The sequence below is a fragment of the Amblyomma americanum genome, chromosome 4 (genome assembly GCF_052857255.1).
Source record: "Amblyomma americanum isolate KBUSLIRL-KWMA chromosome 4, ASM5285725v1, whole genome shotgun sequence".
Lineage (NCBI taxonomy): Eukaryota > Metazoa > Arthropoda > Arachnida > Ixodida > Ixodidae > Amblyomma > Amblyomma americanum.
In genome coordinates this window covers 48,576,577-48,604,295 of record NC_135500.1, presented here as the reverse complement: position 1 = coordinate 48,604,295, position 27,719 = coordinate 48,576,577, and the positions used below count along the sequence as shown (strand labels likewise).

Below are 27,719 nucleotides of genomic sequence, written 5' to 3'. Positions count from 1 at the left end.
CTCCTTTTACGGCATCGACAACTTCAAGGAAGAGGTCATCTAGATGTGGTGCAACAAAACTGGGGACCCATCAGAAATAACTTACTACCAGCTTCTTCTTCAGGCCAGAACATTCTTCCCCGGTGTTGCAAAAGCCGTTGAGGTGGCTCTGGCTTTGCCGGTTACTACCTGTACGGTCGAACGCTCCTTCAATACAATGAGGAGAGTGAAAACCTGGCTACGCTCAACGAGGACAAACGACCGGCTGGACAGCCTTTATATGATGAGTGTGCAAGAAGAGCGTGCAACGAAGCGCAGAAATGACTTTATCACCCGTGTCATCACGCAATTCACACAGAAAAATTCGAGGCGTCTACAGGTGCTATTCAAGGAAGACTGAGTGACTGTAGTTGCGTGTTTGTGAACATATTGTGCTGATTGCTGGTCATCATCAATTCGGGTGAGTCGAGAACCCGCATGCAGCAAGACTAAGCACACTACTCCACGAAGTGATAGTATCTTTTTGCATTTTTTATTTATTTTAATTTTGTTCGTTAATAAACTCCAAAGTATCTCTCCAAGCCATGCATTAATTTGCTGTTTGTAATTTTTCTTTCATAAGTGTATTTAACTCGGAAGGTATGACAACACGGAACATGGCAACACGGAAGGTATGACAGATGCGATGTTGAAGAGTTTGCACATAACAGGAAGCAACCTGAAGTCAGTACAAATCCGAGGCGCCGCGTAATACCTTACGTGCACAAGCAGTGCGAGGCTGACCACCATGTTGTCGTGCTTATAGTTTTAGTTGCCTCTAAAATGCGGACACCGTGCAAACAAACTTCTATTGCAATGAAGGAAACAGCCCTCTGCGGCACTGGCCATAAGTAGCAGTAGAGTTCATTATGACGACCAGCGCGAAATTCGACAAGGGACAGAAAGAAAAGACAACAGATGCGCTGACTAACAGCTGAAAATTTACTGGAAAGGAGCGCGAATATGTACGGAAAAATAATCTGCAAGACAAAAAGAAAACATCATTGATCAACAGTATCTGAGACACTCATCCAAAAAGGCTAACTCATTATCTTGCATGGCGACCGAAAGATTCGCCACACATTTGTCGTGGTTTTTGGAAATGACATCAGCTTCAAATGTTTCCCCGGAAACTTGATTGTTGTTGCTGTGAGATATTTTGGTGTTGCGAACGTCTGGGAGGCAAGGGCGCTTGGTTTGCTGCATGCAATCACGGCAGTGAAGCACGAGATTGGACGAGGCGGCTTTCTGCTCGTTCAAAGTACACCCACCCAGTAGAGCATACTTCTTAGCAATAGAGTTCTTGAAAAGTGGCCAAATGGCGCAAAAGGCGATGGTGGGCACATAAACAGACGGCGCCAGCAACGACTTATTTTATTTCTGAAATTAAGCAGCCTTTTATATGCAACAACACGCAAAATTTAAGCTCTGCCGGCATGGAAAGCAGCACAAGACTCCCACAGGAGTTTCTGGAAAAGACGTCAATAACGAACAATTCGGAGGATTTTTTGAACCAGTGAAACGGCATAGAAATACGCGTGCTCCAACAATAAAGAAGCAGAAGGGCGGCTTATGAGCGGAAATGCGAAAACCTTTTCCTGTCCTCTATTTCTTCATTCTTCACTTCTTGTTTGCTTTATTCTCTGATAGTTTTCTTTTATTTTTGTTTTTCATTTTTTAATTTTGTTTACTTTCTTCGTAAATTCATTTTATTTTATTTTCTATTCAAATTTTTTCATTCAGTTTGATTGGCAGGAGGAGCAGAGACTTCTACACGTTTCCTGTGGAGAGGTCTTGCGCACACTCCTGAGCCAAGAAAGGGTTTCGCTTTAAAAGGTGGCCTCCATGCTTATTCGTTTCGCGTCCCGCCGTAGCAGAAATACATGGCTTGAAGGAATAGCAAAACTCAAACCAGGCGCAAAATTTTTTTCATAAATGAAAACTTGACAGCCCCAAAAGAAAAAGCATTTCTGGATGATGGAAATCAAAACTTGTGAAAAAGAGTACTTCGCTTGGCCAATGGACGAAAGGATGGAAAAATGTCACTGCGTCTCAGCCCCCCCCCTCCCCCCCCCCCCCCCCCCCAGGCCGCACTATCAGTTTGTTAGATCGACGACTTGGAAAAAATAAGATAAGCCAGCCACTCGATTTGAGCATTTTGTGAACCCTCTAACATGAGCAGCCCCTCTTCCAGTTATTACGACCCTGTTTCTTCCAAACGCTGTAAATCACAGCTTCGCAAAAAAATGTTTTCCTTGCTTCACCTGAACGCCCTTAGCCTAAGATGTAAAATGACAGTATCAATGTTTATAAATACCTTAGATCATAATTTCGATAACCTAGCGTTTACCGGGACCTGGTTTTCCGATGCTGTGATACTCTTCAATTACTGGATATAAGTGCATATCGCTATTTCGAAGAAATATGAGAGGCTAAGGTCTCGCTATTTATGTAAAAAGCCTCTTAGGTATAATATCATCTCAGAATACTGCCTCATTACTGATAATTTCGAATGCGCCATGATTAAGTGTATCAGCACCTTAATTGAAGTTGTTGATAGGCCTCCCTCTGGCTGAATTGGTTATCTTCCTTGAATTTCTGGAAAAAGTATTGGAATGCTGTGGCCAACTTCATATGCCTGCCGTTATATGCGGTGATTACAACGTTGAGGCATCATATCCTAATCTCCTAAGGAATGGCTCTTTGCCTGTGACAATGTCATTCATGTGCCAACCAGAATAACAAACACATGCGAGTGTTTGATCTATTTATGTTTTACGAATAGTACTCTTAGACAGATACAAGCAGGCGTTTTTGCATCCTCTATAGGTTACCTTCTATGAACAAACCAATTAACCCTCGGCCCTCAGTCTCCAGTGGCATGGAGCAACAGACCAAGGCGGCGGCGGTCACATCTGTGACGCACCAGAGGGCGCTAAGAATCTCTGGCTCCGGACAGGCCGCCATTGGAATCTGAACCTCGCAACGTATAGCGCTAGAACCTTATCTAGTGAGACAAGCCTAGCAGTGCTGTTCGAGGAACTAGCGGGTATTAAATGGGTTGTCATAGGGCTTAGTGAAGTTAGGAGGACAGGTGAGTCGTATGCAGTACTAAAGGACGTCCTGTGCAGCAAGGTGTTGGAACTGGTAAAGGAGTACGTCTACTTAAGACAGGTAGTGACAGCTGATCCGGATCTTGAGAGGTAAATAACTGAAGGATAAGAATGGTGTGGAGCGCACATGGCAGGTTCTCTGCGATCATGAATGAGAGTTTACCAATATCTCTCAAGAGAAATGTGTACAACAGCTGTACCTTACCAGTACTCACCTAAGGGTGAAAAACATGGAGGCGTACGAAAAGGGTTCAACTTAAGTTAAGGAGAACGCAGAGAGCCATGTAAAGAAAAATAAGTGCAACGTTAACAGACCGGGAGCGGCCGGAGTGGGTGAGAGAACAAACGCGTGTTAATGACATCCTAGCCCAAATCAAGAGGAAGAAATGGGCTTGGGGAGGGCATGTACTGCGAAGGTAAGACAACCGCTGGTCCTTAAGCGTAACGGAGTGGATTCCAAGGGAAGGCAAGCAAAGCAGGGGCCGGCAGAAGGTTAGGTGGGCGGATTAGATTAGGAAGTTTACAGGAATAGGGTGGGCGCAGATGGCAAATGACAGGGTTAACTGGAGAGACATGGGAGAGGCCTTTTCCCTGCATTGGGTGTAGTCAAGCTGACGATGGTGATGATAGGTGACCACCTGCCTAAATTTATATTCTTGCACCCAATTATTGTTATCGAAAAATTCAACGTCTGCTTCCGCTGCCACTATGTAGAAAGACATTGATGAACATAATATTGCTATTTTTCAAAACATGGTTGCTGCAGTTGACTGGGATGATGTATTGCAAACAAAAGACTCCGCAACCGCATATGCATTCTTCATATGCAAAAAAACCCAACTTTATGCGGAAGCATATTCCGTGACAGAACTGAATAGTGGGCGCGGCGGCAACGCCAAGATGAGCGCCACCAACCCGTCCGCATTTTTCGCACAGGTTTTTCTTGGATTGCTGCTGCTACCAGAGGCGCCGCCATCGGCATATCAAGCGTCAGTGACCATTCTTCGGGCTACTGGAGGCAATGAAGGGATCCCAGCGTTTCGACCCGCCACTTTTCACCAGCGCGACTATCATATCTCGTATGGCACCACGCGGCTATCAACGGAAACCACAAACGCATCGACACGGACATCAGGACCATCCAGTATAAAATGCGGTTTCGCCGGCTCCTTCGGCAGTGGGCGCGGCGGCAACGCCAAGATGAGCGTCACCAACCCGTTCGCATTTTTCGCACAGGTGAGCAAACGTTACGGGAAATCATTTAGAAGTAACAACGTCTGCTTACTGTTGCTGCCGTGCCCACAGCCGCTTTGTGAATTGCTCTTGAATGTGATTGTGTCGCTCCGATATCAGCTTTTGCTTGGCGGTGATATCGAAGAAAATCCCGGCCCTATTGACCAAACGATTGCTGAACAGCTGAAGATAATTGCTGAAGACATTCAGGAAATTAAGAAAGGTAAAGCTGTAACCAACCAGAAGCTTATTGCAATAGAAAAGAAGCTTGAAAAAATTAGTGGGCTTGAAACGCAAGTCACGGAGTGCGCCAGGAAAGTTACGGAATTAGAACGTAACCTTGCTACCATGACCAGCAAAATCGATGAGCTTGAGAACAGAAGCCGTCGCTCTAATCTAATCATTTATGGTGTAAAGGAGCAGGAGGATGAAACTACAGACACTTTGCATGAAACTGTCCCGAAAACGGTCTTTGAGGATATACTTGGAATTACAAAGACAGACATTGAAAGAATTCATCGTCTGGGCAGACCAAGTAAAGACAACGAAACTAGGCCTAGGCTTATAATCTTGAAGTTTCTTGACTACCGAGACAAACTTAGCATTCTTAAACAATGTTCTAAACTAAAAGATTCCGGTTTCTCCATTGGAGAAGATTTTTCGCTTGCTGTCAGGAATGTTAGGAAAAAATTATGGGACCGCACTAAAGAACACCGTGATAGAAAAGAAAAGGTATCTCTGGTATATGACAAAGTGAAAATAAATGGTCAGCTCTTCACGTGGGATAGTGAGAGCGGTGACATTGTTCCAGTTAAGCCAAAAAACGAAGATCAAAACAACACTGGAAAGCGAATCACCAGGAGCAAACGTCAATAACTGTACTCAACTTAAATGCACGCAGTATTACAAATAAAACACATGAACTTGAAGCTATTGTGCTGGCCTTTAAACCCGATATTGTCGCAGTTACAGAGACATGGTTACACAAAAACATTTCAGACCGTGAAAGTGTGCCGCCGGGCTACACAGTTGTAAGAAAAGACAGAGAATCAAAAGGAGGGGGCGTCGCTCTGCTTATTAAAGGTGACATAAAATATTCAGTCATGCCGGACGTTCCAATAGTTGAAGCAGTTTGGTGTAAGATTTATCTGACAAATGGTATCGCGCACGTTGGCGCTGTTTATCGGCCACCAAACGCAGAAAACTCGTACCTAGATCCCTTGTTTGATTACATGTTAAAGCATATGTCTGGCAGCAGGATACTAATGGCAGGAGATTTTAACTTTCCAGAAATTTACTGGAGCTCTCTGGGTTCAGGAACGGTGGCAAGCTCCATAATGCTTGATTTTTTATTCACATTTAATCTAAGTCAGCTTGTTTCCACGCCCACTCGCATACAGGGAGCGTCCAGAAAAATTCACGACCTAATATTTGTTACAGACCACTTCCTCCGCGGTACAATTAACATTCATACACATGAAGGCCTTTCTGACCATGAACTGGTGGTGTGCACCTTGCCCTTACCGAATGTCATCCGCTCTCATCGTCCATTTAAAGGTGTACACGTATTTAATAGAGCAGATGACGCAGCCATACTTACTTACCTTGCTCACGAATTTCCAGACTTCTATGATCTCTGCACCAACGAACAAACCAGCATAGACGAGGCCTGGCTTCAATTCAAAGCTCATATTGGGCATTGCATTGACCGTTTTGTACCCTCAACAAAAAATGTCATCCGTAAGCAAAATCCTTGGATCACGCGTGAAATAATACATACGAAGCGCAAAATAAAAAGGCGACGCAAATCTAACAAGTTACGAGCTGTCCCAGCCTACCAATTGCGGATCCAGGAATTAACAAAGTCACTTAAGAGTAAAATTAAATGCTCGAAAGAACGTTTCTGCAGGTATTACTTCGAACAATTTTATCAAAACAGCCCCGTATAAGTTTTGGCATTATATAAATCAACGTCCAAACCCTCATCCGCCGGCATTCCCCCAGGAAGGCAGAGAAAAGGCAAATTCATTCAACCGGTACTTTCAGTCAATTTTAACGCCAGACGAAAACCAGCTTCCTGAATGCAGGCCCAGCACTACTTCTTATTGTGTAAATAGTTTGTACATATTACTTCTCCCCCTATCCTCTCTTCCTGTCCCCTCACCTCTCTCATTTCATTTCTCCATTCTGCCTGCTATCCTTTCTTTCCGCTGCCCCAGCTCAGGTGCTTCAGTATCGATGGCAGATGCCGGGGCTAGCAAAAAATCTTTTCCTTCCTTTATACTATTATTTTTAATAAAACCACTACTACCACCTACTGCCCACGTCAAACTGCCAGGCGATCCTTTTATACCTGAGAGCGGACTGTTATCGCTTCTGCTGAGTCTAGACGGGAAGAAAAGCAACGGACCGGACGGAATCCCAAATGCTTTTCTAAGACGGTATGCGGAACCAGTCAGTAAGTTTCTTTCTCTTGTTTACTCAAAATCACTCCGGGAAGGCCGTTTACCATCAGAATGGAAAATAGCTAAAGTAGTCCCCGTGCACAAGTCAGGCAACTCATCTTCACCGACTAATTATCGCCCCATTTCACTGACCTGCACGTGCTGTAAACTACTGGAGCATATAATACTTAGATACATGACCCAGTTTGTGGAAGAACACAATCTACTTAATTCAAACCAACATGGGTTTAGATCCGGCCTATCTACCGTTACCCAGCTAATTGAAACCCTCCATGACCTCGCATTAGGCTTAAACGACCAGTCACAAATTGATGCGATTTTTTTAGATTTATCAAAAGCCTTTGATCGGGTGTCCCACATGAAATTGCTTTTTAAACTAGAGAAATTATTTGGAGACGGCCCGGTTCTTCGCTGGATTAGTGACTATCTTGCAGATCGCTACCAGTTTGTGCAGCTTGGTGAATTCGTTTCAGACACGGTTCCTGTTCTATCCGGCGTCCCACAGGGCTCAGTACTTGCTCCGCTTTTGTTCCTCCTCTACATTAACGACGTAACCAGGGATATAAATATCAAAGTTCGCCTATTCGCAGATGATTGCGTGATCTATCAAGAGATAAAAAATTCCAATGACCAAGTAAATCTTAACAACGCCCTGAATCGTGTCGCGAAATGGTGCAATAAATGGCAGATGATTATGAATCCAGACAAAACAGTTTCCATGACAATTAGCAAGAAAAAGACACCATTAAAATTTGAATATCGCCTCAACAACGTCCCACTACGTAAAGTGCAGGAGTATCGGTACTTGGGCGTATCGATAACATCAGATCTTAACTGGTCAACGCACGTTCGAAACGTCACAAAAAAAGCTACGAACAAACAATTTTTTCTCAAACGTATGCTGCGTCATTCTGCTCCTTGCACTAAGCAACTCGCATATGTCACCCTCATTCGTCCAGTTCTTGAATATGCCAACATAGCTTGGTTTCCGTACGTGAAAAACGATGTGACCATGTTAGAAAGCGTGCAGCGCAAGGCTGTTCGATTCATATTCAACAGATACCGCCGCACCGATTCCCCAACTGAACTACTGCATCTCGCAGGCCTTCCGACGCCGACTAACTGAGCCAAGGTACACCACTTGAAGTTCCTATTTGAACTGCTTAACAATTCCTTTAAGATTGATCCCCTAGCCTTTGTTAGTATCAACTGTTCTAGAGACACACGCCACAAACACGCTCTCACAATTAAGGAATTTTCGTGTAAAAACAACGCCTTTCTCTACTCCTTTTTTCCTCTCGCAGTGCGCGAGTGGAACAAACTTGATCCAGTAATTGCACAACAAAGCTCGCCTGAAAACTTTAGCCAGCTTGTAGAAGAAGCACTATTGTGGCCAAACGCAGAGCAAAACTATTGTATGGTACCTGTGTTATTATCACATTGATCATTTTGCTTTCATTGTTTTGTGCTGCATTACTAGCATTTATTTTATGATCCTAATTTTACAAATTGTGTACTTACCATTGTTATTTATGTATTTTGAAACACAGTAAGTTTTCTGTGTTGCCTCTTGACTTCCTTGTACATATCCCTTGACACGTCCTGTATTAATGTAACCAGTCGATTGTGCCGCTGTCTCTGGTATAATTCTTTGTTAATAATACTCTAAAATTGTTTTTCTATACCCACCCCTGTTACAATCCCTCTGGGGATTGACAGTATATTTAAATAAAAAACAAAAAAGCAAGAAATCGAGGAAACCCTGCATTGATCGGTCGGTTTTGAAAAGAATCAAGTATCGAGGTAAACTGTTTGCAGTTTTCGTTAAAAGGAATGAAACCAGAACATTTAGGTGAATTTAAGAAATTTAGAAATAAGCTAGACACTGATATAAAACGAGAGGGCGCAAGATACTATGAAACAATATTTGCTAATCATGCTCATAATTCGAACAACGGATGGCAAATATTCAATTATTTAACGTGACAAAATGAGAAGAGCTTAGTTTCTGGACTGACAATTGATAGACAGTCGTACACAGGAGCAAAGTTTTGCAACAATTTCCATGCGCATTTTTAAAACTCTGTATGATCAAATGCTACCATTACAATTGCTTCTGACTGCAGTTCTAATACTACAAAAAGAACTAACAATTCTATATTCTTGTCTTCCATAACGGACTTAATAATTGTTAACTTACCTTAAAAACGAGTCGTGCATGCGGCGATGACGAAATAAAAGCATCGCCTATTAAAGCAGCTGATCATATAGTTGGCAAACTTTTCTCTTATATATGCAATCTAAACTTATCTTCCGTTGTTTTTCCGAGTTAATTAAAAAAGCGAGGGTCTAAGAAGTTTATAAAAAGGAGATCCAAATGACCTAAATACTTACAAACCGATTTTTGTGTTGCCAATTGTTTTTCTAAAGTTTTCGAGTACATTATAAACACCAGACTTGTATGCTTCTTTGATGCTAACAAGATTATTGCAGAACAGCAGTACGGTTTCCAGAAGCATAAGCAATGTGAAGAAGCTCTGCGAAAGATTAAAGATAGAATAATCGAGCATTTTAAACAGAAATTATAGATACTGGGGTTATTGCCTGGCTTCAGGAAAGGGTTTGACACTATTCAACACGACATACTATTGATAAATTATAGAATATTGGCATCAGAGGCATCTGCAATGAACTTCTAAAACTTACCTATCAAACCGCTCTCAATACAAATATATAAGCTACGTAAAATAAGACACACGAACAACGATGTCCCGCATGGTTCGATTTTTGTACCGCTTCTATTTTTAGTATACATCAACGACATAATCCATATAGCAGGCACTTCATGCATTATACAATATGGTGACGACATAGATACATTCTTTTCTGGCACAAACATGGTCAAGCTGGAGAGGGAGTGGGTCAAGGTGGAGAGCTATGGCTACAGAAAACCAGGATAGAGTTGAACACGAGTAAGACTATGTTATTTTTCACTATGTAACAAGCACATCGACAACTGCATTGTTGCCAAAATAAACTCAGCTTCAACCGGCGTCTAATTCTGCCTCGCGCTATCACTAAAGCCGCGGCCTGTCTGCCCCATCTATTCGAGGACGCACCTGAGTAGAACAACGTAAACGACATCGGCGGTGGGCTCTGTGAGCCCATTTGCTTGCTTCTGGCTATATTTTCTGGATGCTCTTCCATGTTTCGGTTACACATCTGCCACAACTTGCGAAGTGCAGATGGAACAGAATTAACCTTCTAGCGTTTAGGGACCATCCCACTGTGTAACAGGATATTGATATGAGCAGTTATCACGACCGGCCACTTTTCCTGCGCCCATTTCTGCCTTGTTATTCCTCATAATAATTAGTTCTTGGGGAAAGGAAATGGGGCAGTATCTTTCTCACATATCGGCGGACACCTGAACCGCGCCGTAAGGGACGGGATAAAGGATGGAGTGGAAGAAGAAAGGAAGAAAGAGGTGCCGTAGTGGAGGGCTCCGGAATAATTTCCACCACCTGGGGATCTTTAACGTGCACTGACATCGCACAGCACACGAGCGCCGCTGCGGTCGGGTTCGAACCCGGGTACTCCTCTCTAATCAGGTTTACGTTTTTCCAGAAACCTGTCACAGACGCTGCTGGGCTTGTGATGACGGTATCCTGCTTTGTGAATTCATTTCACCTGCGCTTCGAAGATGCTTGCCAGCTCATGCTCTGTTTCGTTACCACCAAGTAGCTCAAAGTTTTGCGGGGGCGACGGCGATCAGGCGGAGCTGTTGCTCACCACTGGTTCACCTGGGCACCAGACCAATACTACTGGAGCTTTATCGACAGAAGTAGTTGTGCTACATACAAGTGCACTGAGTGCATCCAGGATTCCCGAAAAGTGGAGGGTACTGTGAATTGCAGAAACAGTAGTAGCGCTTACCTCCCGAGTCGACAGCACCTGCGGCGTCCGCCAACGGCGCCTGGGGTGTCGGCCACGTCGCTGGTAGCGAGTGCATGAGACCCAGCGCTACGGCGCCGATGAACAGCGCTGAGGTGAGCGCCAGCAGCGCTAGGCACAGGGCCTGTACCCACTGAACGCCAGTGTCCTCGCACTCGCTGGGCGACGAGGAGCGGCCGTCCAGGAGGGAAGCCGTCTCCGTGCCGCGGCCGTCGGACGCCGAGGCGAGGCGCCGCGACCTCCGGCTGCTCCCGCGAGTCGCGGTGGAAGGGCCAGCTCGGCTGGCGGCGGCCTCTTCGCACTCTGAGCAATCCCGCGGCCTCGATCGCCGCCAGACGGGCACAGCCCCGTCGAGGTCTTCGGAGAGCGCTGACTCGCTGTCGAAAGAATAACGGCCGGACGACGACATTCCTAGTGGAGTTCTGACCGCCTTTCGGTGGGTGTACCCGAATTTCCAGCAGTTGAGAGGCCTAAAGATGGTGGCCGTGGTAACACAATCACGGTTGATGACCTGTCTTCTGCTTCGTCTTCACCGCTGTAATAATGGCAAGGCGTTCACAGAACTGTCGCGGTACTGATGTGTCAAATGCCGAGATGTGTAAGGCATAACGGAAAACGTATGAAGGCCGTGTGCCCTGTATTATGCACCTGAAGAATGCATAAGAAGTACACTTTTCTGCTTTGTTTTATGGTGGTGTCTCATAACTCGTGTTTTATGCGAAGCCGGTCGAGCTGTCTGGATTCAGCTGCGCGTTGCATATATTTGGGGACGTCGATGTTGCTTTCGGAGATGACGTTTGGCGGGATGGTATTGAGCATAGTAATGGCTTTTATGACATTAACGACTTTGAATGGGTTCTGCTGCGTCATTTCTTGCACTGAACTGCCGCCACTGGAGACTGGGCCGGTGACGGTGAGTGGTCGGGGAAAATAGAGCAGGGCATAAAGAATGATGTAGCTTGCCAGTATAAGTCTAATGTAGGCAGTGTCATTTCATGCACCCAAGTTGTGTTATTCAGTGATTTTTATGCCGGAAGCGTTGCCCGCGAAAACTCTTCTGGTCATAGAGGAATGATTGTTCAGTGCAACTTTAGGGCGCACTGAGAAGCCAGCGACGCCGAGAGAAGCCAGCGACGTTGTGTTGAGTGTGAGCGAGGGTTACGAATGCGAGCAAACGAAGAATATATGCCTTGCTGAGAGCACAAGCACTTCACCTTCCAGGCAAGTATTATCTGTGCAGCGCAAGAATTTCATACTGAATAAAACCAGCCTGCCTGCTCCCGCGTCCACCCGCCGACCTCAGCTAGCGTCGCCTGCTTAACGCAGCAGGAATCTTCCAAACAGTCGCTGCGGACGTGCTAGAGGTTTTCATGCATTCTTCCCGATTCTTAAATTTCACCTTTCCACTGCAGTTAGGACAGAGTACTCATTACTCATTGCGGCAGGACAACGGCCTCTCCCGCACCTCCCAATAAACCCTGGCCTGTGCCAGCTGCGGCTACCCTATCCCCATAAACTCTAGTCTCATCCACCCACCTAACTTTCTGCTGCCCCCTGCTACGATCTCCTTTCCTTGCAATCCAGTCTGCTGCCCTTAACAACTGTTAGCGCAAAAATAAGAGACAATCACAAGAAAGGGGGACAAGACAACGCGCTACTGACAACTGATTTTTTATTGAAAGAAAACACATAATATATAGGTTCACCGTCACACCACCTATCAGCTGCAGCAAACGTCAGAAAGATGAGTAGGGTCATAAAAGCGATAAAAAAACTCCAAAAAACATGAAATAGTTAAAAACGATAAGTTCGGAGAAAGAAAAATAACAGGCGTGACACGTGGTGTAAAGGGCCAAAGAAACACGACTGATTTGGATCTGAAAGAATGACGACCAACCAAAAAGCATTAAAACCGTAAAATTCCGAAAAAAAGAACGTGAGGCAGGGAAACCATCTAAAAGGCTTTGTGCAGTCAACCTTTTAGATTACATTGGAAAAACCACAGCACCTGTACACGTGTTCCTATCAGGAAATCTTTCCTAAAAAGGCCTCTTCGCTTTTATACAAGAATATAGAAGCATCGCTAACGGCACTCAGACCCGTTTTCCTAATTAAAAACGCTTCTTTTAATTCGCGGGACACTCGATCCCGGCCTCAACGTAAAACTACAGTTCTTTCAAGAATGGGCCCGCAGGTGCTTTGTTGACAGTCCTTACAGTGAAGAGGCAGATTAGAACATGTTCCCGTCCCCATCGAACGCTCATGCTCCCTCAACCTTTCATTTAGGCAACGCCCCGTCTGTCCAATATACACTTTCCCACACGCGAGTGGGATCTGATAAACACTTGTTTAAAAAAACTCCAAAAAACATGACTAAAGTCACGTTTGCTGCAGCTGATAGGTGGTGTGACGGTGAACGTATATATTATGTGTTTTTTTTTCAATAAAAAATCAGTTGTCAGTAGCGCGTTGTCTTGTCCACCTTTGTTGTGATTGTCTCTTATTTTTGCGCTAACATTTGTAAATAGAACTATGCACCAACTAGCCCCTCAACAAGTGTTACTTGCTACCCTTAAAGACCATCGATTATGTTGCTTTCACACTAGATGCTCTGCCCAGGCCCATTTCTTCCTCTTCATTTTGACTAGGTTATCATCATCCAGTGTTTGATCCCTGGCCCACTCTGCCCTCTTCCTGTATCTTAACGTTACGCGGATAATTTTTCTTTCCATATTTCGCTTCGCTGTCCTTATGTTGAACCCTTTTCATTAGCTTCTACGTTTCTGCCACATAGGTAAGTACCGGCTAGATACCGCTCTATATACTTTTCTTTTGTGGGACAACAGTAAACTGCCGTTCATGATCTGAGCGAACCTGCCAAATGCGTTCGACCCCATTGTTATGCGTGTAGTTATTTCACTGTCGTGATGCGGATCTGCGGACACACCTGCCATAAGTGGACGTATTCTCTTACCACTTCTATCACCTAGCTACCAATTGTAAACTGCTGTTCCCTTCCCAGGCTCTTAGACATCACTTTGGTTTTCTGCACAATTATTTTTAGACGCACAGTGCTGCTCTGCCTGTCTGTCTAATTGTTCATGTTTTGTAGTTAATCATCTCAGTGACTTAGCAAGGAAATGTCATTAGCGAATCGCAGATTACTATTGTATTCTCCATCAACTCTTATCCCCAACTGCTCCCAATCCATGCCTCTGAATACCGCCTGTAAACAGGTAGTGAATAGCATTGGCGAGATAGTGCCTTCCTGTCTGAGACCCTTTCTTACTGGAATTAGAACTGAGGAATGCCTTTGACTGCTTCGTGCTAAATTTCTCAAATCACCGTGCGCGGCAACGCTCCCTGCATCTACAATTGGGGTCGCAGTGCCGCCGTGATGGTGTGCTAAAATACCTTCCTTACAGACAATACGAAGGACATCGGTCTCAAATGGCTGGTTGCTTGCCCGGTTTAGTAGTACTGTTCCCTGTAGCCAATACTGGGTGAAAATTATCTTCGTTCCTCTATAAATTTGCCATCGAAATTGAGTACGTGGTATTGGGCGCAGTGTTGTTCAAGTGCGGTGCTGCGGTTTATCTTGCGTAATATTACGCGGATTTCATATATCGTGGCGTCCTCGTCGAGATCCGTCTTTTTATCGTCTTGTTAGTATTCGTAGGCGGGCAAGGGTCCGTGCCTCTTTATATATGCACTCTCCAGCTGCCCAGGAATTTTTGAGAAATTTGTCAATAGTTTCAGCGCTTGTTCATTTCGTCTCAACTGGATAAAGTAGTGTTCTAATCAGAGTCCATGTTTTCGCCCTACTTAGCGTACCTTGAAAATTGTCGCAGAGATTTTTCCACTTGTTCCCGCTGAACTCTGTGACGTAATTCTGGGCCTGGGCTGTCAGGAGGCCCATGCGCTGTTTTAGTGTCTTATTATGTTTTAGTCTCCGTCATCTCGTCTGTATACGCTCTGGTGAGCTTTCCATAGATGTAGGAAGTTACATATAAAACTTTATTAGCTTCATGTAAATCTTCCTACATTTATTGAATCAATTCTTGGAGATTTTCTTATGTTTAATCAGACTCAGGTACCTGTCTTTGTACACGGGTTTCCTAGATATATCCAAGTCCGAGAGCATTATCTTACATGCCCTGGTTTTCTTTTTTGTGGCAGAAATGGCGGTCTCAATAATATTATGTATAATGCTTAGCGTTTCCGTGAGGCTGTTGCATTCTTGATTGTCTAGGGTCCTGATAAGTATTAGATCTGGGCAGGTATCTCGACTTACGCTGTTCGCTATTCGGGTTGGTTGAGCAGGGCCTGTCAGGACTTTGAGACCCTGTCTAGCAAAGTCCAAGCCAAGCGTCGTCCCTTGCGGTATTCTGTTTCGTATCGTCATGTGGGGTGCGCCAAATTAAAGTCCCCAATGAATATTAGACGCTATTGAGCCTTGTCTAAGGCTTGTGTGATTAGCCAATGAAATGAGTCAGCTTTTTTTTCTTGGAGCGCTGTAAAGGTTAAGAATGAAAACACTAGATGTCACTGGAGAATTACAACCAGTACATGTGGTGTTTGTTCAATAATGAACGTGTGATCTATCACTGTCAACTGTTTCGATACCAGCGCCGATACTTCAATAGAATTATTTTAGGCATGTGTGTATGCAATCTCCACATACCCCGTTAACTTTGGGAGAGCGCTTGCTTCCTGTAAAGGCAACATATCTGGGACATGCCACTGAGTGCGAAGGAATTGTGTGACAGTGCTTTTCTTATGCCGGTAGCATCAACAGTTCCTCTCCCAGGTTTGAATGACTCTGCCTGATTTTTTTTTTATCTGGTCATGATTTACGTTTCTTTTGTTTGGGAATTGGAGCGCACGTATGGATGCACTTGGGTAGTCTCTATGGTATCCTGGGAGCTTGCTTTCTCTCTGCTGAGGGTGGTATGGCGGGATGTACCTTGCTTGGCCTCATTTCGTAGCTGTTGCTAAAGTTCCTTAGTCAGCTGCACGCATGAACTTCCTGAGAACAGTGGCATACGCTTTCTCGATATCAAGTTAACTTTTTTAGAAGACCACACCTGCTGGATTTATCATCCCAGGGATGGGAAAATGCCCATACCTTTCAGTTTCGCGCATTCAAACCTCATAAAAAGAAACATAGCTCGTTTAGGGTTTGTCAACTGTATTAAAAAGTCATGCAAGCATGCAATTGAAGAAAGCATTTTCCTGCAGTCCAACAGGTTGCAAGATGTGGGTTATCCGTTGCACATGCTAGTTTCAGTGGCGGAAGGACTTATCAAAAAGAAAAAAATGGGAAGCCAAGTCTCAGGAAGAGCCGGAAAAGACAAAAGCCGATAAGAAATATGCAGTCATTCCTTATAAACATAAGTTTTCGCACAATCTTAAAAAATTTGGAACAGAGTAAACGTGGACGTGTTGTTCTCTGCCCCAAATAAGCTCAGTTCATTATGTAAGCAAAGCACTTCAGAAAACCCAGGAAAAAAAGGTTGCACAATAAGGCATCAAAAGCCGTTCGCGGGATGCACGGTAGGTGTTGTTTACAAAATGCCGTTGTCCTGTGGTAAATATTACATAGGCCAAACGGGAAGACGCCTTAATGAGTGATTAAGTGATCATGACTATGTTGTGAACAATAATAAAGAGGGGCACATGAGCATTCATTGTCTAAAATGCAAAAACAAAAAAGAGGGTTGTCGTGCTCTCTTTCACAAGTGCAAAGTCCTTTACGTGAACGAATGCCAAATTACGCGAGAAATTGTTGAGGCTTCGGAGATAGCGCGAGCTGGCGATGACTGCGTAAGTGCTCCGTCAATTATGTTGTCACAAAAAGAGATGTCCTATCGTACATCGTTCAAGTGTGACACTCGATGACTGTTATCTTTCACCGCTCTGTGGTAATGCCTTGCAGGGATTATCGAGAGTATAAAATTCCGCTTCTTGCACGAAATAACATCACTTGGAAGTAAGCGCTCGTGTTGTCTGTCTTATTCTGTGTCCCTGAATTTTGCGCTTTTACGTTCAGCTTGCTCTCCAACGCGGTCGCTAAGAGACCACGCCTTATGACTTGGTGCCGGGCGACAAATATCGGTTAGCTAGTGGTCGCTTATTTGTTTAAAATTAAAGAGGGAAAGAGGAAGCGGCGGCGGTTGTGGCATTAAGGAGTGTTGTCTAGCGAAAAACCATGAGTTCCCGTGTTTATTGGGAAATGCTGGCCTTTAGACTACAAGCTTCGCGTCGCTGCTTCAGTAGTTTCTCTGGTGCGTGGAGATGTACAAGCTATTAAAGAACCACGATAGGGATGATACCGGAAAGGAAAGTGATGGCCCTCGTAGCCTCTCGATTTACCCTTGAGAAGACACCACTAATTACTGGTTAATTGCTGAAACTGGCCTTGACAACTAAGGAGCAGTTGCAGTCCCGTCTTCAACAAATGCCATGCGGCGTGTGGCCGGCTCCGCCAGTCTTGGGATCAATACGTCGGATCAGACCGAATCTCTGAGTAGCCTGTGTTTTTTAGCCTCAGCCATCCAAGTAGTCCCCGTTTTCAAGTGGTGCATCGCCCCGCTAGAATTTGAACTTTCAAGCTTTCTTGAATTGGGGCGCCATACAGTTGAAGGCGAGTTGACGTTGCAGCTTGTTTAAGGCGCCCCAGTGGCTGGCCTAATTCGTATTGCGATTGTCTTGCCTTCGAGGAAGAATTTTAAAAACATGCACATCTGAAAAAATATGTGTGGTATATGCCACTCCCTGCTGCAGTTCAGCTGGCTTGCAAAGCGTTTTGGAGTAAGTGATATTGGCCGGAGGTTGGCAAGGCCGTTGGCGAATTTCCCTCTATCGGACTGAGAATCACAGGGGCCTATTTAGAACTGTCGGTGATGTTGATGTGGGCCTGCGATGTTGATTTTAGTTTTTATTAGCCCATTCTTTTCGTTGTCTGGGAGATACAGTGTGGAGGAAACGGGTGCGGTAGTCCTGTCCAGTAATAGCTGACTGCTAACATAAATTTTTTGCTTTAATTCAAATTGGAAATGAGATTAAGTTTTTATAAATATGAGACGTTTTAACTGGCTCACTTCTGGGTGAGCACCCCGGCCACGTCGTAAGGGCAGGCATGAAGGGGATCGGCATTTCATTAATATTCCCGACAACTCTGACATTGAAAAGCTTGTGCTTAAGGTAACAATCAAAATTAGATTTATAATTAAGAAATAACGCGTCTTTAAGGAAGTGTTTGAAATTACGCGCCTTTAAGAAATTTGGAATTTATTTCCTTGCATTGGAATCAAGATCAAACTATTAACCCTTCTCCATATCTGTCGCTTTTAACGTTGAGGCATACGCGCCACCATCATCCTCATTCTCTTACGCCGTATTTCGCGCGAACCGATTTATTCAAGTTTTTATTCTTTCCTCGCACTGTAACCAACTGGAATGATTTTTTATTGCCTTTCGCCACACTTTGATGTTTATTAACTTTGTTATCATTGTTTTTGTTTCCATTTAACCCGCCTTGCTTGGACCTGTACAAGGTTTGCAATATTGAATAAAGGAAGAATAAAGAAAGGAAGAATAAATTGACGCGCTCTAGACAGCTGTTACAGCTGCGCAGTAGAAGGATCGTAGACCATGTTCATCGTCATCAGCAGCCTGACTACGCTCACTTCGGGAGAAATGCCTCTCCAATATCTCTCCTATTAGCCCTGCCCTGTGACAGCTGCGACCTCCTTATCCCTACATACTTCTTAATCTCATGTTGTCACCTTTTATATCTAATGTCTAAAAAAAGCCAGATCTTAAACTCTCCACCCACATTGGAAGAAATTTCCTCTAGGCATCCGCTCGGGTGGACTAGCGCCGTTGTTCTCTCACGAACAGAGCTTAGAGCGGCACGGTTATTCGCCTAACTTGCCCAAGCTTTGAAAACTGTCATGCTGTGAAACGCATGACGAGCCTACATTTTTTTCCTTTAAAATTTAGGAGATAAGTAGTACCTTTCAATCAGGGGTGTGTCGCTGTGTTCGTGCCAGCTACAACAGTTGTGAGTTCAAATGCCAATGTTTACCCCTTATCCAGTGAAGTTGGAACAAAAGGCAGCTCCTTTGAAAATCAGAACTAGTGCTACACTTCGGCGGAGATATGGTAAGTAGCCCCCGCACACATGAGCGATGGTTTCCGCACTTCATATCGGAGTTACTGAAATTCCTAGCAACCTGCCTCGGCGCAGCTGTGCACAGAAGAGGAGGATGCACGATTTTTCTTCGTCTTTTACCAGCAGCTGAAATGATTCCAAGTAAACCGCTCGATTACCCCTGTGTCTCTCATCAGGGCGAGCTGATCTTCCCGCGGCGCCAACTCCAGCCCGCCGGCAACTAGAGGTGGCAAGATACACAAACTGCGATCGTCGCGCACAGGTTTCTGCTGATTCAATATTGCCGAAGTTTTCTAGTTTGTCCGTGATAGTTATGAACAGAGCAATAAACGGGAAATAAGACGTCGCTTGTGTTGCTATACGGGCGTGGTTCTACAGGAGTTCTGATGCGTCGTTTTCAAACACGTGTGAGTGTATGTAGTTGAGAGTGAGCGCTGTGATATGTTCGCCGTAGCCTGTGTCGCGCTCTGGTTTGAATCTTAGTATTTTTTACTTCAGCATCAGTATATCGTATTTGATACACTAATTACTGAAGTTTAGAACATCCACGCTCGCGGCAGCTGTAAATGCTATCCCGATGAGGACCGAAAAACAAATAACAAGGAAAGAAAAACAACAAGAACAAGATTGATCCAAGCTCGCATAAAATCGACGTAGGGTGCTAATGACGTGTTATGCACAAGTACTTCTATCCTTACAATGAAGCACAAGGAATATAAAAATTCACGTACAGTAGTAGTAATGTGGCTTATGGTTTATGGTGTTTACCACCCCAAAGCTCTCAGGCTATGAGGGACGACGTAGTGTAGGGCTCCAGATAATTCCGACCACCTGGGGTTCTACTGACATCGTACAATACACTGGCGTCTAGCATTTCACCTTAATCGAAATGCGACCCCTGCGGCCAGGATCAAACCCGCGTCTTTCGGGTCAGCAGCCAAGCACCGTAACCAATGAGTCACCGTGGCGGATTTGTAAAGACGTGAAGAGACACCTGGGAAGCGAGAATCAATTTAATTCAATGGAGAAAGAGGGACGCGGGATGCGAAAATATTCATTTGAAATGTCTGTTTTCCAAGCATAAAACTCTTGGGTGTTTAAACTGCCGTTCCAATTTCAAAGCATGTTTCGCATTCGGGCCGGAGAAGAGCAGAAACAGGGTTTCTATGCGCAGGCGGCTCGCACGTGATGCCGATGGTCTGAAAAGCCGCTGCAAATGTGAGTGAGTGAGCACCAAAGATTGGCATACCCTCGCTACCAGTAATCCACTTTGCCTGCATCGCTCAGGCACACTTCTTCTAATTATGCTGTCAGAGATGCGCAAATGCCCACAAGAAATCAAAGGCGAGCAGATCGAACCACTACACAATCGACAGTTGGCTCACTGGTGAAAAATACTGATGCGTGCACCGTCAGTGAATCAGTAAAATATTCCCAAGCAACAGTCTTCAAACATAAAAACGTAAAAAAAATCTCCATCGGCTAAAAGCAGTTGCGCTATCCTTTCAATACACTGCACTAAAACGCTATCATAAACAGCCAAAGCACTTCAGCGGCCGCGTTCAAGCAGCAGCTGGAATCCCCATGGCCTTTGACGGTGTAGTTCCCCTCAATGCAGAGGGCGAAGCAGGAGGCCGCGAAACACACCCTGTCTTCCGCAAGGTTGGAATCCTAACAAAAATCATCGGCCGAGTGTCGATATAGGCCCAGTCTGTATGCCCTCCAATCAGCCAAATGTGGTGGCGAGACGAATCCGGTAGCTGCTTCAAATTGTCTCTCTGGTTTGCGTAGCCAACGTAGTACTACCGCCTCACGAGCTGCTGGTCGTGACTAACAATAGCATTCCTACGACGCCATAGTCGACTGCAGACGGCAGGTCCGGGTGGTACAACGGGAACATGAAATATCCCTCGAAGGCAGCGAGTGGGTTGTCACCGCTCGATGTGTGGTGCAGCACGAATCTCGATTTGATGTTCTTTGGTCGGGTCATTCTGCTGTAGCAGCCACTTGGCGCTCATTATGTTCTTTCCGCTTATAACAAAGCTAATCCTGGGAGTTGGGTCTGGAAATCCGTTGAGAAGAAAGCTTTCGAAATTATACTCCGATGTTTTCCTTGCGCTTAGCTTAAGTGCGGCACACATTAAGCTGGACGTCCCAAATATTTCGAGCTAGAAACGCCTGCACGCCCTCCCCATAGAGATAACGAAAGGTACCGTTGCACTTGTAAATATTACAAATATTGCAAAAGTAACACAGAATACACGCATTACAGCGCAATGATAGCAAACGAGAGATAGATGGAAAGATTTATTGAAACGAAGGCCAGAAAGATTGAGATCTCGCCTACTACTCTGCACACAACGCAAATGCAATGGTCAATTTTACAAGTTGCTATACACACACACACACACACACACACACACACACACACACACACACACACACACACACACACACACACACACACACACACACACACACACACACACACACACACACACACACACACACACACACACACACACACACACACACACACACACACACACACACACACACACACACACACACACACACACACACACACACACACACACACACACACACACACACACACACACACACACACACACACACACACACACACACACACACACACACACACACACACACACACACACACACACACACACACACACACACACACACACACACACACACACACACACACACACACACACACACACACACACACACACACACACACACACACACACACACACACACACACACACACACACACACACACACACACACACACACACACACACACACACACACACACACACACACACACACACACACACACACACACACACACACACACACACACACACACACACACACACACACACACACACACACACACACACACACACGCACGCACGCACGCACACACACACACACACACACACACACACACACACACACACACACACACACACACACACACACACACACACACACACACACACACACACACACACACACACACACACACACACACACACACACACACATATATATATACGTAGCTCAGTTGGTAAGAGCACCGGACGCGATATTCGGAGGTTGTGGGTTCGGATCCCACCAGCGACATGGTAGTTTTTTCTGCTGGTTTATAAGCAATTTTCTTTAAACAAATTGATTGGCATTAGAAATTAAAAAAAGAAAACATTCCCCTATGCACCTTGGTTCCGGTGACTGTTGTCTTCCTTCATATGTTTGTCAAACGAGCCCCTCGTTTCATTTGCTTTGTCTGCTGATAGCTTAACGGGGGTCTTGGTTCTGGCAGTCTTGATGCCATAGATAGCATAAGAGGGCTCTCGCACAGTTTTCGCCCTCGCCGTTACATGACGTTCTACGTGACACATGCGGTATTACAGGACGTGCTACGTCCACCGCTATAGACGAGGGTGGCACTGGTGAACATTTTCAAGGTTCGCTTACACGCAAAAAGCATAGATACCCAGGAAAGCAGCAGATTGGACAGCCGCCGCCGTAGCTCAGTTGGTAAGAGCACCGGACGCGATATTCGGAGGTTGTGGGTTCGGATCCCACCGGCGGCATGGTTGTATTTTCTGCTGGTTTATAAGTAATTTTCTTTAAACAAATTGATTGGCATTAGAAATTAAAAAAAAGAAAACATTCCCTTATGCACCTTGGTTTCGGTTACTGTTGTCTTCCTTCAAATGTTTGTCAAACGAGCCCCTCATTTCATTTGCCTTGTCTGCTAATAGCTTAACGGAGGTCTTCGTTCTGGCAGTCTTGATGCTATAGGTAGCATAAGAGGGCTCTCGCACAGTTTCCGCCGTCGCCGTTACATGACGTTCTACGTCACACTTGCGGTATTACAGGACGTGCTACGTCAACCGCTATGGACGACGGTGGCGCTGGTGAACACTCTCAAGGTTCGCTTACACGCAAAACACAGATACCCACGAAAGCAGCAGTTTGGACAGCCGTCGCCGTAGCTCAGTTGGTAAGAGCACCTGACGCGATATACGGAAGTTGTGGGTTCGGATCCCACCGGCGGCATGGTTGTTTTTCTGCTGGTTTATAAGTAACTTTCTTTAAACAAATTGATTGGCATTAGAAATTAAAAAAAGAAAACATTCCCTTATGCACCTTGGTTTCGGTTACTGTTGTCTTCCTTCAAATGTTTGTCAATCGAGCCCCTCATTTCGTTTGCCCTGACTGCTATTAGCTTAACGGAGGTCTTGGTTCTGGCAGTCTTGATGCCATAGGTAGCATAAGAGGGCTCTCGCACAGTTTTCTCGCTCGCCGTTACATGACGTTCTACGTCACACTTGCGTTATTACAGGACGTGCTACGTCCACCGCTATGGACGAGGGTGGCGCTGGTTCGCTTACACGCAAAACATAGATACCCACGAAAGCAGCAAATGTGACAGCCGTTGCCGTAGCTAAGTTGGTAAGAGCACCGGACGCGATATTCGGAGCTTGTGGGTTCGTATCCCACCGGCGGCATGGTTGCTTTTTTCTGCTGGTTTATAAGTAATTTTCTTTAAACAAATTGATTGGCATTATAAATTGAAAAAAGAAAACATTCCCCTATGCACCTTGGTTTCGGTGACTGTTGTCTTCCTTCATATGTTTGTCAAACGAGTCCCTCATTTCATTTGCCTTTTCTGCTAATAGCTTAACGGGGATCTTTGTTCTGGCAGTCTTGATGCCATAGGTAGCATAAGAGGGTTCTCGCACAGTTTCCGCCCTCGCCGTTACATGACGTTCTACGTCACACTTGTGGTATTACAGGACGTGCTACGTCCACCGCTACGGACGAGGGTGGCGCTGGTGAACACTCTCAAGGTTCGCTTACACGCAAAACATTGATACCCACGAAAGCAGCAGATTTGACAGCCGTCGCCGTTGCTCAGTTGGTAAGAGCACCGGACGCGATATTCGGAGGTTGTGGGTTCGAATCCCACCGGCGGCTTGGTTGTTTTTCTGCTGGTTTATAAGTAATTTTCTTCAAACAAATTGATTGGCATTAGAAATTAAAAAAAAGAAAACATCCCTCTATGCACCTTGGTTTCGGTGACTGTTGTCTGACTTCATATGTTTGTCAAACGAGCCCCTCATTTCATTTGCCTTTTCTGCTAATAGCTTAACGGGGGTCTTTGTTCTGGCAGTCTTGATGCCATAGGTAGCATAAGAGGGCTCTCGCACAGTTTTCGCCCTCGCCGTTACATGACGTTCTACGTCACACTTGCGGTATTAGAGGACGTGCTACGTCCACCGCTATGGACGAGGGTGGCGCTGGTGAACACTTTCAAGGTTCGCTTACACGCAAAACATAGATACCCACGAAAGCAGCAAATTGTACAGCCGTCGCCGTAGCTGGGTTGGTAAGAGCACCGGACGCGATATTCGGAGGCTGTGGGCTCGAATCCCACCGGCGGCATGGTTGTTTTTTCTGCTGGTTTATAAGTAATTTTCTTTAAACAAATTGATTGGCATTAGAAATTAAAAAAAGAAATCATTCCCCTATGCACCTTGGTTTCATTGACTGTTGTCTTCCTTCATATGTTTGTCAAACGAGCCCCTCATTTCATTGGCCTTGTCTGCTAATAGCTTAACGGGGGTCTTGCTTCTGGCAGTCTTGATGCCATAGGTAGCATAAGGGGGCTCTCGCACAATTTCCGCCCTCGCCGTTACATGACGTTCTACGTCACACTTACGGTATTACAGGACGTGCTACGTCCACCGCTACGGACGATGGTGGAGCTGGTGAACACTCTCTAGGTTCGCTTACACGCATAACATAGATACCCACGAAAGCAGCAGATTGGACAGCCGTCGCCGTAGCTCAGTTGGTAAGAGCACCGGACGCGATATTCGGAGGTTGTGGGTTCGGATCCCTGCGGCGACATGGTTGTTTTTTCTGCTGGTTTATAAGTAACTTTCTTTAGACAAATTGATTGGCATTCGAAATTAAAAAAAAGAAAACACTCACCTATGCACCTTGGTTCCGGTGACTGTTGTCTTCCTTCATATGTTTGTCAAACGAGCCCATCATTTCATTTGCCTTGTCTGCTAAATGCTTAACAGGTGTCTTGGTTCTGGCAGTCTTGATGTCATAGGTAGCATGAGAGGGCTGTCGCACAGTTTCCGCCATCGCCGTTACATGAAGTTCTACGTCACACTTGCGGTATTACAGGTCGTGCTACATCCACCGCTATGGACGAGGGTGGTGGTGGTGAACACTCTCGAGGTTCGCTTACACGCAAAACATAGATACCGACGAATGCAGCAGATTGGACAGTCGTCGCCGTAGCTCAGTTGGTAAGAGCACCGGACGCGATATTCGGAGGTTGTGGGTTCGGATCCCTGCGGCGACATGGTTGTTTTTTCTGCTGGTTTATAAGTAACTTTCTTTAGACAAATTGATTGGCATTCGAAATAAAAAAAAGAAAACACTCCCCTATGCACCTTGGTTCCGGTGACTGTTGTCTTCCTTCATATGTTTGTCAAACGAGCCCCTCATTTTATTTGCCTTGTCTGCTAAATGCTTAACAGGGGTCTTGGTTCTGGCAGTCTTGATGCCATAGGTAGCATGAGAGGGCTGTCGCACAGTTTCCGCCCTCGCCGTTACATGAAGCTCTACGTCACACTTGCGGTATTACAGGTCGTGCTACATCTACCGCTATGGACGAGGGTGGTGGTGGTGAACACTCTCGAGGTTCGCTTACACGCAAAACATAGATAGCCACGAAATCAGCAGATTGCACAGCCGTCGCCGTAGCTCAGTTGGTAAGTGCACCGGACGCGATATTCGGACATTGTGAGTTCGGATCCCACCGGCGGCATGGTATCTTTTTCTGCTGGTTTATATCTAATTTTCTTTAAACAAATTGATTGGCATTCGAAATTAAAAGAAAAGAAAACACTCCCCTATGCACCTTGGTTCCGGTGACTGTTGTCTTCCTTCATATGTTTGTCAAACGAGCCCCTCATTTCATTTGCTTTGTCTGCTGATAGCTTAACGGGGGTCTTGGTTCTGGCAGTCTTGATGCCATAGGTAGCATAAGAGGGCTCTCGCACAGTTTTCGCCCTCGCCGTTACATGACGTTCTACGTCACACTTGCGTTATTACAGGACGTGCTACGTCCACCGCTGTGGACGAGGGTGGCGCTGGTGAACACTTTCAAGGTTCGCTTACACGCAAAACATAGATATCCACGAAAGCAGCAAATTGGACAGCCGTCGCCGTAGCTGGGTTGGTAAGAGCACCGGACGCGATATTCGGAGGTTGTTGGCTCGAATCCCACCGGCGGCATGGTTGTTTTTCTGCTGGTTTATAAGTAATTTTCTTTAAACAAATTGATTGGCATTAGAAATTAAAAAAAAGAAAACATTCCTCTATGCACCTTGGTTTCGGTGACTGTTGTCTTCCTTCATATGTTTGTCAAACGAGCCCCTCATTTCATTTGCCATTTCTGCTAATAGCTTAACGGGGGTCTTGGTTCTGGCAGTTTTGATGCCATAGGTAGCATAAGAGGGCTCTCGCACAATTTCCGCCCTCGACATTACATGACGTTCTACGTCACACTTGCGGTATTACAGGACGTGCTACGTCCACCGCTATGGACGAGGGTGGCACTGGTGAACATTTTCAAGGTTCGCTTAGACGAAAAAACATAGATACCCATGAAAGCAGCAGATTGGACAGCCGCCGCCGTAGCTCAGTTGGTAAGAGCACCGGACGCAATATTCGGAGGTTGTGGGTTCGGATCCCACCGGCGGCATGGTTGTTTTTTCTGCTGGTTTATAAGTAACTTTCTTTAGACAAATTGATTGGCATTCGAAATTAAAAAAAAAGAAAACACTCCCCTATGGACCTTGGTTTCTGTGACTGTTGTCTTCCTTCATATGTTTGTGAAACGAGTCCCTAATTTCATTTGCCTTTTCTGCCAATAGCTTAACAGGGGTCTTGGTTCTGGCAGTCTTGATGCCATAGGTAGCATGAGAGGGCTCTCGCACAGTTTCCGCCCTAGCCGTTACATGCCGTTCTACGTCACACTTGCGGTATTACAGGACGTGCTACGTCCACCGCTATGGACGAGGGTGGCGCTGGTGAACACTCTCAAGGTTCGCTTACACACAAAACATTGATACCCATGAAAGCAGCAGATTTGACAGCCGTCGCCCATGCTCAGTTGGTAAGAGCACCGGACGCGATATTCTAAGGTGGTGGGTTCGGATCCCACCGGCGGCATGGTTGCTTTTTTTTTGCTGGTTTATAAGTAATTTTCTTTAAACAAATTGATTGGCATTAGAAATTTAAAAAAGAAAACATTCCCCTATGCACCTTGGTTTCGTTTACTGTTGTCTTCCTTCATATGTTTGTCAAACGAGCCCCTCATTTCATTTGCCTTGTCTGCTAAATGCTTAACAGGAGTCTTGGTTCTGGCAGTCTAGATGCCATAGGTAGCATGAGAGGGCTGTCGCACAGTTTCCGCCCTCGCCATTACATGAAGTTCTACGTCACACTTGCGGTATTACAGGTCGTGCTACGTCTACCGCTATGGACGAGGGTGGTGGTGGTGAACACTCTCGAGGTTCGCTTACACGCAAAACATAGATACCCACGAAAGCAGCAGATTGGACAGCCGTCGCCGTAGCTCAGTTGGTAAGAGCACCTGACGCGATATACGGAAGTTGTGGGTTCGGA

The 27,719-nt window shown here is 45.4% G+C and overlaps 2 protein-coding genes and 2 non-coding genes across 4 annotated transcripts in view; 3 read left to right on the top strand and 1 right to left on the bottom strand.

The window, feature by feature from the left end:
* The window catches only part of LOC144130110 (uncharacterized), a 120,346-nt gene extending 109,041 nt beyond the window's left edge, over positions 1-11,305 (bottom strand). The window contains exon 1 of the mRNA XM_077664126.1: positions 10,766-11,305. Coding sequence (XP_077520252.1) covers positions 10,766-11,192 — 427 coding nt within the window. The 5' untranslated portion in view covers positions 11,193-11,305. The remainder of the gene's footprint in view (positions 1-10,765) is intronic.
* LOC144127648 (uncharacterized) lies at positions 636-5,240 on the top strand. The gene is made up of 2 exons (XM_077660601.1): positions 636-650; positions 4,194-5,240. The coding sequence occupies exons 1-2, from the start codon at positions 636-638 to the stop codon at positions 5,238-5,240; spliced, it is 1,062 nt and encodes a 353-aa protein (XP_077516727.1).
* Positions 11,306-22,517: 11,212 nt separating the features above from the next.
* On the top strand, positions 22,518-22,591 carry TRNAS-CGA (transfer RNA serine (anticodon CGA)). The gene has a single exon. It is a non-coding gene; the product is annotated as a tRNA-Ser (tRNA).
* A 4,128-nt stretch (positions 22,592-26,719) lies between these two features.
* TRNAL-CAA (transfer RNA leucine (anticodon CAA)) lies at positions 26,720-26,793 on the top strand. The gene has a single exon. It is a non-coding gene; the product is annotated as a tRNA-Leu (tRNA).
* Positions 26,794-27,719: the final 926 nt, after the last annotated feature.